Source organism: Sprattus sprattus (genome assembly GCF_963457725.1).
Source record: "Sprattus sprattus genome assembly, chromosome: 10".
Classification (NCBI taxonomy): Eukaryota; Metazoa; Chordata; class Actinopteri; order Clupeiformes; family Clupeidae; genus Sprattus; species Sprattus sprattus.
This window is the reverse complement of record NC_137908.1, coordinates 13,036,920-13,054,723: the sequence shown is the minus strand read 5'-3', so window position 1 is coordinate 13,054,723 and position 17,804 is coordinate 13,036,920. Positions and strand designations below refer to the sequence as shown.

Below are 17,804 nucleotides of genomic sequence, written 5' to 3'. Positions count from 1 at the left end.
TAATGGCCAAGTGACACGTAATAGGCGAGTAAGTGAAGGTCTGCTCATATTTGCCCAATTAGGTTTGAATAAGACATATGGGCCTGTCATGAGTAGTGTAAAATGGCCTGCCTGCATCTACTTATCAATGTCTAATTGACTTAGTAATGATCACTAATCGCTTCTTAATGCTCTGCCCAGCCTCACAACCAGACGCTCATGGAGCAACACCCATGCCAGTAAAGGGAAAATAGTGTGTCTGTGTCTGTGTGTGTCTGTGTGTGTGTGTGTGTGTGTGTGTGTGTGTGTGTGTGTATGTGTGTGTGTTTTCTGTTTTCTGCTTCTGTAAAACACCAATCACATCCAGCTTCTTCTCCCTGACGTGACACCATGCCTCAAGCCTTGTGTTTGTGTGTATGTGTGTGTGTGTGTGTGTGTGTTTGTGTGTGTGTGTGTGTGTATTTGTTCAGCCATACCTTCTCATTCCACCATATCTCAGGTTTTTTGACAGTGAAAGGTTACCCACTAGCTTATGATCAATTGGCTTTGTACATGATTTACTGAAAGATTTTGAACTTTTATCTTTTAACATTTTACATTTTAACATTTAATATTGGGTTGGTTTTGTGTGTGTGTGTTTGTGTGTGTGTATGTTAGAGTGAGCAAGTGAAAAGAAAGCGAGACAGAACAACAGAGAGAGAGAGAGAGAGAGAGAGAGATAGAGAGAAAGTTTGTGTGTGCCTGTGTGTGTCTGAGTGAGTGAGTAAGAGAGAGAACGAAAATCGTATTTTTAATAGGCTCTGCTTAATGTTCCGTAGGGATCAGGAGTCAGTAGTGATTAAGCTCGTTAAAAGTCTGTGTTCTTTATGAGCTCTTGATTTCTTAGTCACACATTCATTTGGAAGAAGTACCAAACACATCAGGAGACTTGACTCAGTCTGCCTTGTTAATGACAGCCCCGCTTTAGCCGTTTGGATAGAGAAATAATGTTAGAAATAGCATTCTAATCCAGATCCGTAGATAAAGCGCACACACACACACACACACACACACACACACACACACACACACACACACACACACACACTTAACTCAAACAAACACACACACACACGCTAAACACAGACAAACAAACACACACACACTTAACTCAAAAAAACAGACACACACACTAAACACACACATACAAACGTACTCTCAGGTGCAGCAGTGGTTCTTTTTGTTGTCAGAGGTGAGTGCTTTAAAACTAAATGCATGGTGTCACTGCCCATTTTCATACTTCCAGGGCAGAATTTGCTAGCGTAGCGATATAGCAATGCCTTCTGAAACGATTGGTTGTGCTAGTCTGCTGCTATCTGCTGGTCTATGTAATCTATCCACTGTAATAGCAGAATGCTGGGTCCAGGGGCCTATTCTCTGATGTCGTCATCCCTCTCCTCACCTTCACAAATTGCAAGACGTGATGTGGAGGTTTGAGTGGGGAGAGGTGTTGACTGATATGCAGTCCTTTCTATGTGTTTCTTGTGTCTCTTCTTGTGTGTGTATATGTGCGTGTGTGTGTGTGTGTGTGTGTGTGTGTGTGTGTGTGTGTGTGTGTGTGTATGTGTGTGTGTGTGTGCCCCCCAGACACTAACAGCAGAGACTATGAAACACATTGTGTTTGCCTTGGCAGGTCAAGATTGCTGCTGTCAGCCACCACTCATGTGCAAACACACACACACACACACACACAAACACACTCGCGCATGCACACACACAAACACACACACACAGACACACACACACTCACACTGTCTATCTCTCTGTCTTTCTCTCTCTCTCTATCGCTCTCTCTCTCCCTCTTTCACAAACACACAAACACACACATATTTACACACAGAGGCACACACCGGCTGAGGCTCACACACCCGGGCACAGACATCCACATTGAAAACACCCACAATGACAATGACACAGACACACAGATAGATACACACACACACACACACACACACACACACACACACACATACAAACACACACAGTCACACTCATACAAACACCCAAACACCACTTTCACTTTTGTATTTCTCTGTCACTCTGTGTGCCATCCAAAGGGATCTTCCCTCACAGATGCCCATTCATCTTCAACGGTGCCATGGAGCGATAGGCAGAGCAGGCCAGGTCTATTTATCACAACTATCTTCTGTCCCGCCAACGTTACCGACCCCACCCCAGTCATCTAAATCTGCCAGGATGAAATGTGTGGTGCTAAAAAGGCAGAGAAGCCTCAATCTCCCCGCCTCTCTTCTCTCTGGTGTTTCCCTCCCATCCTTCTCAGGACAGACTGGTGTTTGACCTTCTTGCACACCATGCAGAGAGACCTCTTATCACAGTCTGCAAAAGGCCTCCATTCTGGTGTATCGAACTACACAATACCATCCCTATGTTCTTCCCGATTCTTCTCAAAGACAGCAGAAACTACCACACTGTAAACCCAAAAAGTTCTACTAACTCATTAACATTATGTATTCGGTACTTAAAACCTGGTATTTAGTTGACCCAACTTTAAATGTATTAGTTTTCTGAGCAAGTGAAGACGTTTTAATTGTATTGGAATGTATTTGTTTGAGTAAACATTGCCTGATAACTCATATTTTTTTAGTATCTGGCGTCATCAACGTCGTTGAGAACACCATTGCAGAGATCTTGTGATGAGAGACAGAGACAGCAGACGTAAGGTAGAGGAGTCATTTAGTAATCCAGAGGTTGAAAGGTTGCTAGTTTGATTCCCCACTCCTCCTTACCAGCAGTGTTTCGAACTACACAATACCATCCCTATGTTCTTCCCGATTCTTCTCAAAGGCAGCAGAAACTACCAGTTAAAGGAAACAAAAGTCCATCCTTCAACTCTGTGCTAACTAAGCCTCCAGAGCTTCCATGAAGGCACCAGGCACTTCCACCTGCACCTCCTCCAACACCCCCTTAACAAGCCTTAGGGACCGAATCTCTGTGTTTGAAGAGTCGCTGCTGCTCTCCACCCGTGTTCATCTCTCAGGTGTCCCAGAACAGTGACCCCTAGCCCTGGTCCAGCAGCTCCAAACGCTGCCTAATGACAAGACACTCATCTTCAGCATAGGAACACAAAAAGCTCCCCCAAACATCCATTCCCCTAGCTGTGACATTGTCCTCCACACCTACACCCTTCCCCAGGCTTCCCAAATAGGGAAGCAGAAAAGGGAGTCAGTTTCCTCTGATCCAGCCCCTTCAGACTCGGCAGAAAGAATTCCTGATCATACCTCAAGGACCCCACACCCCTGAGGAGAGAACAAGCACCAGCTGCCCACACTAAGTCTCTCCCATATAGCGGTCTCTGAGTCGCCAGCAGCCGAAAGACATTTTAGCCACTCCTTATGTCCACCAGGCCACAACCCCTATCACATGCTGGTGTAAATAACACAGATGCAGGGGTCCAGCACTGCCCAGCCCAGAAAGAGAGAGGGAGGGAGACGGGGGTGAGGGAAAGAGGAAGAGAGAGGGACAGAGATCCTGTAGGGTTGCGGAGTGGAAAAGCATCCAGCTGTAACAGCTGGCGATTGGTTGGTACTACACATTGGTGGCAGAAGCATGTAACGCTGTGGGCATCTTGCACAGTGCCATCTGTACCAGCTGTGCCCGAACAACGCATCCTGACTCAACAGAACGGGGTGTGAGAGTGTGTGTGAGAGGGCGAGACCGGGAGAGAAAGAGAGAGAGAAGGCAGTAGAGTATAGAAGGGGAGATAAAGGCAGACTTGCCTCCAAGAGTGAACACACTGCAGTCGCTATGATGAGCGAGAGTTGGATCAAGAGACAGAGAAAACACACTGTGATGCCCTTGACAATACGCAACTTACACACACACACACATTACAGTGTCTCAATACCATGTCTACTTTTTTGAAAACTTTTCACACAGTGGACTTTACAGACACAACTCAGCAAATCAGTTAACATTTGGTGTAGGGCTGAACGATTAATTATATAAATATTATAAATATAATCGCAATATGATGAAACGCGATTTTCTAACCATGCGCAATTGAAAACGTGGTCTTAAAAAAACGATTTGTTCTTCTTGTTTCTGTAATGAGCAGTTAAATAATAATGTAAAATGTGGGAAAGAATATTTTACACTAAATGTATCTAATAATGTGTTGGTCATATTTAAATCATTAATTACGTTTTGTTGGAAAAAAAATTGGATACAATTTAAAAATCGCATATTAAATTGCAATCGCAATGTTGGGGGGGGGGGGGGGGGGGATCGCAATTTGATTATTTTTCCAAATCTTTCAGCCCTGCCTTGGTGCAAAATGCACTACAACCACCAAAACACTTCATAATCACCCAAAAGTGACTCATGCTGCCATAACTATAGCATATGCTCTCTTCCATTTAACTACTCCATCACTAAATGTAAAAAACTAAACTAAAAAACTGACAACTTGAAGCATTGCAAAATGCATATATTGTGTGGCAAAATACCAGGTGTAATCAGTGGTACAGTGGTTAGTGGTGTTGGATAACAAGTCGCTTACCTGGGTACAATTTCTGGCAAATGCAAGATGCTATTGTAAGTCACTTTGGATAGACATGTTGTTTGTATATATATATATATATATATATATATATATATATATATATATATATATATATATAAATTGTCCTATTCAGACAGGTATACATCTGAACCAACTGTGCTCAACCAACCCATGTTTGAATGGAGATGGAGCATTTGGGAGAATGTCAGAGTTAGAGAAAAAATGGCGAGATAGAGGAAGGGGATGAGACAGAGAGATGAAGAGAGAGAGGAAGAGAGGCATAGTGAGACAGGAGTTACTTCCACCACTGCTGAGAAGCAGGGCCATAGAGAGGGAAACATGTCCCTCTTATCCTTAACTGCAGATCATGTACACAATTATCCTCCAAATGGAACCCATAAATCAACAGCTGACCTGTTGTCTGTTTGCAGCTGTGGTGGCACTTTGCCCCCTCTCTCTCCTTCACGCTCTCTCTCTCTCATTTTCTCTCTCTCCTTCCCGCCTGTCACTTGTGCCCCACAAAACTCCTTTGATTGGACAAGGGTGTTGGAAGCAGTGGTGCTGGTTGGCTGATTCGTGTGCGAGAGAGTAAGAGAGAGAGAGACAGGAAGACTGTGTGTGGGAAAGAGAGAGTGAGTTTTTGTCTGTGGATGAGAGAGAGAGACAGAAAGGGAGTGATATAGGGAGTGAGAGAGGGAGGCATTGGCTGGCTTGGCTAGCAACATAGAATCCTGGTGTCTCCCAGGATCAGGCTGGTGTAGCTGAAGATAAAGAGCAGGTGTATGACAGCTTAATAAAGGGCCTGAGCCAACCTCCCGCTCTCAGAGAGCACTCATTTAGACAGCAGAGAGGGGCGGGGGAAGGTGGTGGCCTGAAGTTTCATAGGGTTCCACATGCCACTACACTGCAGCACGTTGTTTCCGCTGACATGAAATCAACTCTTACGCAAAACAAAATGCGGTACTGATGTTACACTGCTTCTTATTCCAGAATGAGCAGACGAGGCGTCGCCTACAGTTACTAACATTAAACGCTCCGCATGGATTAAAAGAGAACACGGCCCAATCGATCGGTTGGTGTCAGCATGAAAGCATGGAGAGATATTGCAAAAATCGAACATGAAATTGCAGTTACGCGTCAGAGGGCTTTCCAATGATCAGAACGCGTCAGCTCCTGAGATACGACAACCAAGAGTATTTTATATTCTCAAGAAATCAATAGACTTTTCATCAGTGTGCCTTTCTCCCTAATTACCGGTACTCATGTTTTTCTTTATGTGTATGCTACACTTTAAATGGCTCGAAAAGGCTCGATTTAGGAACGCATATTCAAGCTTGATTTTCGATTAGAGTGTTTGATAGTTTAATGACATCCGGCATGGCAGATGAAACTATGGGCTGGGTTTCCCGATAACGGGGTCCCTTAACGTTTTATTAGACTTGAAGGGTATAGCTTACTAAAGTTGTTTACTTGTCTGCGCGCTTCCTAAAAGATCTATTACGAATTGTCCTTAGAGAAATCTTCCTAAGCATACCTTAACATGCTGAATCCATGTTTCTAGCATCGATTATTGACATTCACGTAGGCTTGAGACTGCGAGAGATGAGTATGATAGGCGCATGACTCCGATTGGGGACCATTAATCATTATTAGAAAGAACATCAACAAAAAAATACGTGGATTCTGTGCAGATTCTGTGCGTTTACGATTAATGTAAGCAGAATAACGATCCGCTCTCATGGAGTCTCCACAGCCCCATCACTGGCTGCGCGGGGACGCTCTCCAGAATACGCATACGCACACGCACAACGCTTTGTTTTTCTCCGCGGCTCTGTCGTCAGAGGTTAGAGTTTTTCTGTGGAGATCCAAAGCACACATTGTGAGGATACAGTGGAAAGAGTGCCGCACATGAATGTGGGAACACATTATCCACGCAGTCTTTTATGATTTTAAACAGGCACCCTGCTGCCGGATTACCATGCGCTAATCAGTTTAAAACGACACATTTCCTCTCGGTAGTCTTTTGGTTAAATCTGTCATTTAAATAGTAAAGATGCAGGAAAGCACTGTTAGTTAATGTAAAACGAATTCCACCATCCAACTCCTTTAAAGTTATTGTAAAGTTAAATGAAGAGTCTAAATGCCGTTCTCTACTATTTACTGGAGTTTTACATGTCACCTGCTGCAGTAGTTCCCAAAAGATAATCTTAACGCTTGCATTATAAACAAAATAGACTATATAGTTTGACAAAAATCGTTCGCCGTTTAATCTTGGAATGTGGAGAGATAGCGCTGACTTTCTCAAGTTTAAAACTAGCCTACCGATTACCAGGTCTTAGCTGTTGCAACAAATTGATGTACAACTTTGTCGCAGTCATTACCGATTTCAAGTTTATTTGAAGAAAACACATTTATTTTGTGATCTGGGCGTTGTTAGACGTGTCTCAGCAGTACCCACGTTTGATGTCTCTTTTTATTCTTTGTTGATGCACTGGTAATGTGCATGGATTCTGGCTGGCTCTTTGAATTGGCATTCCAATGTAAATCAAGCACAACCAAAACGGCTTAATTATGACAGCACATCTTGTTCCATTTTTCCTGTCATTTTAAATACCTCGCCAGAGCCCACCTACGCCACAGAAGGCTGGGAGAGAGAGGGTGGCTTAAATACATTTTGCATTTACCCCACATATGAGCAAAAGCATCATATTGCACTAACACTGCAACGTTTCTCATGAAAAAAAAATCTTCTGTCCTCTGAAATGTCTAGTCAAAGTTCTGTGGAGAATTTGCAAACGAGAGTGCTGCAGTTTTAAAGTTAAAAAAAACTAGCACTGTTAAAAAGTTGCAATGCGAAGGAGGACAAGACAATGTTGCTTAGTGCACTTTTGCGCACCACTGTGCAATCAGATAACCAATGGCGCATCGCCTCAGTGAACTGAAGTCTATTACCGAGCCGCAGACCGACAAGCCACTTCTCGCAGGGAACGCATCGGGTTCAGCACAGTCCCGGAGGATGCGGCAGTTATGTTCGAGTTAACGGAGGAAGTGTTTCGACCACAATCAAAGAGGGAGATTGAAAAATTAATCTGTTGAACAGGGTCAGACCGGTTGAATCCAGGGGCGAATCTAGGTTCCGACTTTTGGGGGGGCTAAGCCCCTAGAGAAATCCTATTATTTTTCCTGTAACCCATCAGAACTAGGGGGGTCTGGGGGCATGCTCCCCCAGAAGATTTTTTTTAAAATATTCTTTTAAATAGTGTCCTCTAGTGGGTTTTAGGTGAGAAATTAACAAATTTAGATTTAAAATATGGCACAACAACATATTGAAGACATCTGCTGAGAGGTGCTTATTATACCGTAGCATAATCATTTAATGAAAAGAGACAGATTAGTTGCAGTTGTAGCTCAGACTTACGATGGGGCAGCTGTAATGGGCGGGCCTTGTTGGGTGTGTGTATTTACGATGAAACGTACCTTGTGATAAAGGCAGTCCGAGTACTTTTCTCCGGCGCTTTCTCCTTCCAATCCTCAGTATAATTCAAACTATTAACATGGAGCGGCATCAACGGTTAACGTTGTAGGCTGGAATTCACTAGCTAGTTATATCTGGCTGAGCTACTGAGTAGGCTAGCATACCCACAGGATCAATGAACCGTCATGATCAAAAGAGCCACGACATCTATAATAAATCCGCAATGATTTAACCATTTCGTTTAGTTTACCATTTTAAACTTAATGCGCTATATATACCTTTGTATCGAGCAGCTGATTATGGCAACTTTCACAGCTTTTTTCCAGCTTGAGTCGGACAGTCGCTCCCAGTCTGTTTATTTGACGTTGTCTTGTCACGGTCTGTCTGCACGCTCTGTCTCATTCACTCACGCACGCACGACCAAACAGCTGTGCGCTTGCCACACAACAGTCTCAAACAGGTAGGAGTCCTGTGCAACTCGAGACTATTTTATTTCTAACTCTAAAAATGAAACTTATTACGTTCACAAAATCGGTTGATAGGTGTGAGTTTGACGATCTCAGAATAAAAAAAATTAAACCATTTTTGTTTGGGGGGGCTAATGAAACTTTTGGGGGGGCTCCAGCCCCCCCAAAATGGGGCTAGATCCGCCCCTGGTTGAATCTAACAATGTCTGTGAGAGCGCCACAGAAGCTGAACGAACTTGCACTCTGCACGGAATGTGAGCTGTTGCACACGCCTATGAATGACTGATCGCGGTTTAGTTTCTGCAGTCATATCACTCTCATTGAGAGTGTCTCTTGTAAACATTTTCTATGTGATTGTTGCCGTTTGGTTGAAGGTAACTCAGACGAAAGAGTAATGACCTTTTTTTGTTCAAAAAACAAAAGATTGACCCTGGAGACATTTTGTGTTTGTTTTGATTCAGCGTGACTAAAGCGAGAGATTCGCACAGCTTGTATCGGGTTAAATGTGTTGAGATATTCAAGCCTGTTTTCACAGGTGGTGCTTCTGTAAGTCTGGCGAACTCATTAATCTTACGCCAAACGCGCTGCGACTCGCTTGTTCCACTTTACACCCAAATAAATCAAAAATAAACCACAGCACCTGAGAGCATTTAACGCGAGTAAAACGAATTACATTCGCTTCTGGCTGACTGCTCCTTGTCGAAATCTCTTTTCGGGAACCTGAGTGATGCAGTAGAAAAAAACTAGGAGCGAGCTCTGTACACACTCTGTAAGACTCCATTCAGAGCCATGCTCTGTGACTGAGCTCCACTATGCACATATTGGATTGCGCTCAGGTCAGGCTCGGAGGAAGTCACTGAGGAAAAGACAGCGAAAGACGGACAGAGGTAGACCTGTGTGCTCCGGCAGTTCTCTCCACGTATTTCTGTGACAAGATGTGCTCGGGTGGGATAGCACCGAAAGGGCGAACGGGATCTCTAAAAGAAGCCGGGAAGCTCTTCCTGAAACATACCACCTTTCACGGACTAAGGCATGTCTTTCTCAGCGGCTCCTACCCGCGGAGAGTGGCTTGGCTGCTTGCCTTTCTAACGGCGCTGGCTCTTCTCTTCACCTGGTCGTCCAACCGGGTGCGATACTTGCTCTCCTCGCCTGTCTATACCAAGGCGCATATGGTATACGCGAAGCGGCTTGTTTTTCCGGCTGTGACCATTTGTAACCAGAACCTTCTGTTGCCACGGCGCATGAAGAAGCTGGACATTTTCAGCGCTGGGAGATGGCTTGGGCTACTAGGGAAGAACTGGCAGGTGTCCCAGGTAGCGAGGGAGATGCTCGCCTCCCAGGGCGACGTCGGCACCATCAGCAACGAGCCGCCGTGGTCTCCATTCTCCCGCATCCTTGACTTCAACCACTTTCTGCCGCCGCCACAGGAGTCACAGCCCTCCATGCGACAGCTCCTGGACCGGCTCGGGCACCAGCTTGAGGAGATGCTGCTCTACTGCCGTTTCCAGGGCGAGATATGCGGGCCGCGCAATTTCAGCACCGTGAGTGTGTGGACAGCTCCGCAGTGAGTTTAGTGAGCGATCAGGAGCCATAGCGCAACAAGTTGGTATTGGAATGTAGTTTGAGACGAAAAGATAGCTTGGTGAGATCGGCACTCGTTGTAATTGTCGTTTAATAACTGTGCTTAGCGTCAAACAGAACTTCATGTGAAAATGTCGCTAACTTTGTTATATTATGCATTCATGTTGCCTGCCGTGAGTTATGCCTTGTCACATGTCCACACTTAGTGTGGGGGTGTTGGTCGCTATCAGGTGTGTGCCTGTCTCCCCCTCTGTCTCTCTCTCTCTCTCTCTCTCTCTCTCTCTCTCTCTCTCTCTCTCTCTCTCTCTCTCTCTCTCTCTCTCTCTCTCTCTCTCTGTGTGCCTGCATTTCAGTCGTGCCTGGCTGGGACCATACTAGACATTCTTACCAAAGAGAACACAGCTGTCATAGGCTATTCAGAGTCATTTTCCCAGTTTGGGAAACAAGACAAGCACACACATACACACACACACACACACACACACACACACACACACACACACACACACAAACACACACAGACGGAGAGAGATACATACCTATATATACATTCATATACAGACAGTGCTGACCTATTGCTGAGTCTATTTATTGCGCTACAAAGACTCCATTAAAGTCAATTTTGAATGTGTGTGTGTTACTTTAAAAGGAGATTTTAATTAGGAAGTGTCCCTCTCTCTCTCTCTCTCTCTCTCTCTCTCTCTCTCTCTCTCTCCTTTGATTTGCACACATCCCCATGAGTAGAATGCAATCCCAGACAGTGGGGCTCATCGCAGGGTTTACTTTCATTTGAGCTCCCACTTTGCATTTCCACGCCAGACCTCAATTATGAGATAAACGAAAGCCACACTCCAGCAGCTCAGTGGATGAGATGAACGTGCTTCCATTAAGCACACATGCACACGCGCAACCACAGGCTGTGTTTTTAGCTGAGGCCCTTTCATTGAACTGGGTTCTCCAACATTGTGCCTGTGATATGTGTGTGTGTGTGTGTGTGTGTTTGTGTGTGTGTGTGTGTGTGTGTGTGTGTGTGTGTGTGTGTGTGTGTTTGTATGTGTGTCTGTGTCTGTGTCTGTGTCTGTGTCTGTGTCTGTGTCTGTGTCTGTGTCTGTGTCTGTGTTTGTGTCTGTGTCTGTGTGTGTGTGTGTGTCAGTGTGTGATTCTGTTTGTCTCTGTGTGTATGTGTGTGTGTGTGTGTGTCTGTGTCTGGGACAGTGTGTGAATCTGTCTGTGTCTCTGTGTTTGTCAGGGGGGAGGGGGGGTACACGTGGCTCTGGCACTGGTGGCACCTGTGCCCTTCATTTTCTTCTGACTGCTTTGAGTTTCCACATGGCCCCGTCCTTGGCAATAGCTCAGCATAATTAGCTTTGGAAAATGTTTTCTTTACAAAAAAGGGAGTGGGGTACTGGTCTGTTAAATGTGTGTTTGGACAGGTAATGTTCTAGAAAAAGAGTTTACAGATCAAGGCTTTTGGTGAATAGTGGCATTGACCTTTAAAGCCAAGCATGACTTGAACTGCTCCTCTTGTGTCCGTTTTGAGGACGAACTATAAACTTCAGTCCACTCATGCTGTGGTCTTTACTCTTGGAATATATTTTTGGCCAAAACCACCACACAGTCGCAGAGAAATAGATAATCACTTCTGGGACACGTGAGGCTGCAAGAGCTCTTTTGATTAGGCCTGCCTATGCCCTTGAAGCATGGCGGGGAGAGACTTTGCAGGTCTGTTGGCCAAGAGCTCATTTTATTGGGTGTGTGTTTTTGTCCCAGTTCAAAATAGGGACATATAATAGCCCCGTTTGGCCAAACCTAAGGCTTGAACTTAGTTGCTAGCCCAGGAAGCATTACATTGTGCTGGGCTGGGCATCACAGGGTATCAAAGGCTTATGTTCCTGGGCTGAAGGCCCACAGAGTAAACAGTGTTAATGGATCTTCGTACACGACTGGAGGAAATCGTGAGGCTCTAAAGTTCCTTTTGATTATGTGTAATGGTTCCCACCAGGAGCCACATGTTGGAAAGGAGGTCACGCAATATGCAATATGCAGCTCTATGGACAGTGTGCTAATTATATCGGGAGTGTGTGTTTTTTTCCAGCACAGGATAAAAAGAAACACTTAATGGATCTTTGCTCCATAATGGTTTCATCAAGTTAGGAATGTAGTGATAAACGCTGAAAGTAGTCAATTTTCCTTGGATGAATGACGGTGAAAAGAGGAATGTAGGTTTTGTTTGTTTGTTTGTGTGTGTGTTTATGTGTGCGTGTGCATGAGTTTTGTGTATATATGTGTGTGTTTGTGCATGACTGCGGGTGTGCACATGGGCCGCCCATTCTGAATCATTTAGCGACCAGCTGCCTCGTTGTATTTGTATGAGACATGTTCTCCCAAACCTCAAATGCATTTTTAATGGCCATTTTGCCATTTTTACCCTCAAACTGCATGATTTCTACATCAGTCAAAACAGTGCGCAAGGGAGAGCAAAAAGCAAGAGCTCAGAGGATAGAAAAACAGGAGGCAGCTGAATATCCTTCTTCATGCAGAGACCATTGGGGAGAGTCTGACCATATTGAGAATCAATGGGCATTAGACCAACCAGAGGAGGAGAGGGGGAGTGAACTCTGTTTACCCAGTTGACAAAGAAAGAGAGCAGAGATGAGGATAGTTTGTGTGTGTGTGTGTGTGCATGCATGTGTGTGTGCATTTGTGTTCGTGTTTGACTGTGTGGGCACTTGTAGTGGTTCAGCAGTGTTTTTCATTGAGTGTGTGAGTGTGGTTGGTTGTGTGTGTGTGTGTGTGTGTGTGTGTGTGTGTGTGTGTGTGTGTGTGTGTGTGTGTGTGTGTGTGTGTGTGTGTTCGGCTAAACTGAGGCTATTAGTCAATCACTACATCTTCAGATGTCTGATAATCTTAATCTTATCTTCAGCAATAAAACAGGACCCTTGCACTCTCTCTCTCTCTCTTCCTCTCTCTCTCTCTCTTTCACTCTTCCTCTCTCTCTTTCTCTCTCTCTCACTCTTCCTCTCTCTCTCTCTCTTTCTCTCTCTCTTTCTATCTCTCTCTCTCGCTCCCTCTTTCTATCTGTGTCTGTTGTTTTGGGTGATTACCTTGTGTGTGACAGAGAGAGTGTGTTTGGCCCTATGGTCATGTGTGTGTTTGTGCATGTGCCTGTTTGTGTGTTTGTGTGTGTGTGTGTGGCTGGGGGGTGTTTGTGATGACATGCATGTGTGTTTGCCTGTTTGTGTGTGTGTGTGTGTGTGTGTGTGTGTGTTTGTGTGTGGAGGGGGTGTTTGTGATGGCGTGCATTTGTGTGGGCCTGTTTGTGTGTGTGTGTGTCTGTATCTTTCATCATTGAAAGTAGCAGTCCTCCCTAGCATCAGCAGACTAAAGCATCTCTATTGCTAAGGAGCTGTGAATCACCTCCAGCCCTGTGTTATCTCCCAGAGGAAGTTCTCATGTACACACACATGTTTTCCCTGCGTGTGTGTGGATTTAGCACGCATCTGCTGTTCCAACTGCCCCGCCAGCATCCTCTGAGTGCTGCATATGTTTCATCTCTCACTCTTTCACTCACATGTTCTCTTTCTCTCATTTCCTTCTCTCTCACTCTTTTGTCAAGCTTTCTCTCCTGACCTCTCTCACTCTCAATCATGTTTTCTCTCTCTCTTTACCTCCCCTCTTTCTCACTCTCTTTTTTCCTTCTCTCTCTCTCACCCACTTTCTTCATTCTCTCTACTTCTCTCTCTCAATCTTTCTCTCATCTTTATCCCATTCTCTCCCCCCCTCTCTCTAACACACACACACACTCTCTCCCTATCTCTCCCCCCCTCAATCTTACACACACACACACACACTCCCTCTCTCTCCCCCCTCTCCTTCAGACTTCTGTGTTAGCTGGAGATTGAGCAGCTTGACTTTCGAGGCAGGGATTTGACCTACTTCTCCATGAGGAGCTGAAGGGGGTTCAAAGGGGTGTCTCTCTCTCCCCGTATGTGTCAGGCTGGTAGCGAACAGCCGGTGTCTTTACTCATGGCTCCAGGGCTAAGCCCAGCCTCAGGCACGCGTGCACCCACACACACACACACCCACGCGCACACACACACACACACACACACACCCAAGCGCACACACACACACACACACACACACACACACACACACACACACACACACACACACACACACACACACACACACATACACACACACACACACACACACACACACACATACACACACACACACACACACACACACACATACACACACACACACACACACACACACACACATACACACACACACACACACACACACACACACATACACACACACACACACACACACACACACACATACACACACACACACACACACACACACACACCCACACACACCCACACACTACAATGCCATTTGGGTGTGTAAGTGTGTGAATTATTCATCTGAGTTGGAGAGCCTGTCAGCTTCACACCAGAGATGAGAGGCAATGGGCTTGTTAGACACTCTGACAAGACAGGGCACAAATTGGCCCTTATCAACCTGAGGTGTGTGTGTATATGTGGGGGGGGGGGCAACCTGTGTGTCTTTTCATGTAAGTTTGTATATGTGTGTGTGTGTGTGTGTGTGTGTGTGTGTGTGTGTGTTTGTGTGTGTGTGTGTGTGTGTGTGTGTGTGTGTGTGTTTACAATCTGTGTGTCTTTTCATGTAAGTGTGTGTATATGTGTGTGGGTATGTATGTGCACAACCTGTGTGTAAGCTCACATTTTTGTGTGTGTGTGTGTGTGTGTGTGTGTGTGTGTGTGTGTGTGTGTGTGTGTGTGTGTGTGTGTGTGTGTGTGTGTGTGTGTGTGTGTGTGTGTGTGTGTGTGTGTGTGTGTGTGTGTGTGTGTGTGGTAGTGTGTGTTCTCATTAATCTTGGGCCCAGATTCACCCATCAGATAAAACGGTGTCACCTGAGCTAGTAGAATTACTCAACCCTGTGATCACAGTTTGTGTGTGTGTGTGTGTGTGTGTGTGTGTGTGTGTGTGTGTGTGTGTGTGTGTGTGTGTGTGTGTGTGTGTGTGTGTGTGTGTGTGTGTGTGTGCGCGCTTGGGTGTGTGTGTTTGTGTGTCTGTGTATGAAGCTTGTTCGCGCACTCTGATTAAGTACTTTTTTGAAATGCACAGCAGTAGAAAATTGGACTGGAAGGTATTCTGCAGTGGCTTGGAAGGAATACCAATGATGAGAGCAGGTGATGTCAGGCGTCTCCCAGCCCTTAAAGGGGAAAGAGCAGGTGATGGCAGTCGTCTCTTCACTCAACCTGGGCCTCATCCATAATCTCTGACAGCTCTGCTCTTTCACAGTGGTCCAGTTCAAGCCTAATTTATTCATTCATTTGGAAAAACAACCAGGAAGTAGAAGACAACTGGTGAGAGAGAGTGGAAACCATAGACATATGTCTATGGTGGAAACATTTATGACAATATAGAGGTAGGCAAGGAAATGGTCACTGATAAGGGATGCATATGCAAGTGTGATGCAAGTATGTTACTATTGATTGTAATGTGTAAGTATGTTATGCTTAGATTATTATGCTAATCCGGCAGACAAAGGCTGTTTTTTTATTGTGTCACATTTTATTGTGCTCTTATTACATTGGAACTAATATCTTACCAATAAGAAGAAGGACAGTTGGGTGAGGATTGGAAAGTACGAATAGGATTAAGGCACATGTAAGTTCATGATGAACACATTGTTAATCAGGCACAACACAACACAACACAACACAGGCCCACCATAGGTCTCGTGCTGTTTGAGGATTCTGACCATGTCCTTCCAGTGGCAGCATTCAGCCTCAATCATTCTCTCTCACACTCAAGTTTCAGTCACACTCAAACACTCAGGCATCTCCTGGTTACCACAGCAACTGTGACAAAACTTCAGAGTCTCTACATCACTACCTCACATTGCTACCACTTTGTGTCTCCTGCGGCACACCCATTCAAGACCATGTGGAGTTCTGAGTACACACACACACACACACACTCATCATCAAGACACACACACTAATACTTGCACGCAAACTTGCCCACTTACACATCACACACACACACACACACACACACACACACACACACACACACACACACACACACACACACACACACACACACACACACACACACACACACAGTTACATAATAATTTGTCACACTGCTTGATTGCGTCCCACTTCTATTCACTGAGAATAACAATACAATTTTATGTATAATACACCTTCCTCATACCCAAGACAATGAAAAAAGAAACCCATAATTAACCTGCAAAGCAAGAGAAGCAACCACAAAGAATACCATGTATGTAGTACTTACCAAGCACACATCTCATTGAAAGGCTGCAGTACAAAGACACTTCAAGACTCTTCTATCTAGAGAGTTTCTGAGTGTTACCTCATCACTGATTTGCTCTTTCAAATAGCTCTTTATTGAACAGCCCGTAGCACCATTATCCCCTGGAGGCTGAGAGCAGTGTCATTCTGCTTGTTTTTGCCATGCATATTCATCCAGCTCTCTGTCTGTCTCAGTGTTGCTCTCTGTTTGTCTCAGTGTTGCTCGCTGTCTGTCTCAGTGTTGCTCTAAATCTGTCTCAGTGTTGCTCAGTGTTGCACTCTGTCTGTCTCAGTGTTGCTCTCTGTCTGTCTCAGTGTTGCTCTCTGTCTGTCTCAGTGTTGCTCAGTGTTGCACTCTGTCTGTCTCAGTGTTGCACTCTGTCTGTCTCAGTGTTGCTCTCTGTCTGTCTCAGTGTTGCACTCTGTCTGTCTCAGTGTTGCACTCTGTCGGTCTCAGTGTTGCTCTCTGTCTGTCTCAGTATTGCTCAGTGTTGCACTCTGTCTGTCTCAGTGTTGCTCTCTGTCTGTCTCAGTGTTGCTCTCTGTCTCTATGGCAGCTTGCAGCTTAGTGTGTATCATGCAGGCATCAGCTCAATCTGTTGTCAATGGAGACAGTCAGGTAATGGGGCTGATGGTGGCCACCCGCTCCTGAATCAGTTCTCTCCCATTACTTCTCTGAGAGTTGACATTTCATTAGCTTGTCATGGCTTTGTCTCCATTTTAAACAGGATGGTGTGTGTGTGTCTGTGGTTTAACTGAAGTACCTCTTCTTATCCTCACGGATGGTCTATCTGGGTTTTTTTGTGAGTGGAGGAGAGGGCCCACATCCTTATCCACACACTCACACAGACCCATAGACACACACACACACACACACACACACAGTAGCTCAGCCTGGTCTTATTCTCATTGGACAGCTGATTTAGCTTGTTTGTACATGAGTGTCATCTGTCAGAGTAGATGAGTAGATGGGACACTTTAAGTTGAGTGCGTGTCTGTGTGTGTGTCTGTGTGTGTGGTATGTAGCTGTGCATTTGTGTGCTGATGAACTCTGGGCTTGAGGACAAACGATAAACAATCCCTCTTGTTCTTCCTCCTGTTTCACACCTTCACATCCTGTTGCCAGGTTTCAACGGCATTTGTCCCCGCAAGGACCCCATCTGTGATATCCACATACACACACACACACACACACACACACACACACACACACACACACAAACACACACAATAGACATACACAGACAGACAGACACACACACACACACTCACACAAACGCTGGTAGCACACAAACGCACGCACGCACACGCACACATGCAGAAACCCGGACCCCTTTCCCATTAGTACCCACACTTAAGCCACCAAGTCTGCA

At 45.2% G+C, this 17,804-nt stretch overlaps 1 protein-coding gene across 2 annotated transcripts in view; it reads left to right on the top strand.

The window, feature by feature from the left end:
- The window catches only part of asic1b (acid-sensing (proton-gated) ion channel 1b), a gene marked incomplete at both ends in the record, with an annotated part of 183,728 nt that overhangs the window by 136,878 nt on the left and 29,046 nt on the right, over positions 1–17,804 (top strand). Inside the window, one exon of one of the 2 annotated variants that reach the window (XM_080846478.1) lies at positions 9,418–10,023. The exons of the other annotated variant lie outside the window; for it this stretch is intronic. Within the exon in view, the coding sequence (XP_080702604.1) occupies positions 9,418–10,023 (606 nt within the window). Of the gene's footprint in view, positions 1–9,417; positions 10,024–17,804 lie in introns of those variants that run through there. 2 annotated transcript variants of the gene reach the window in all.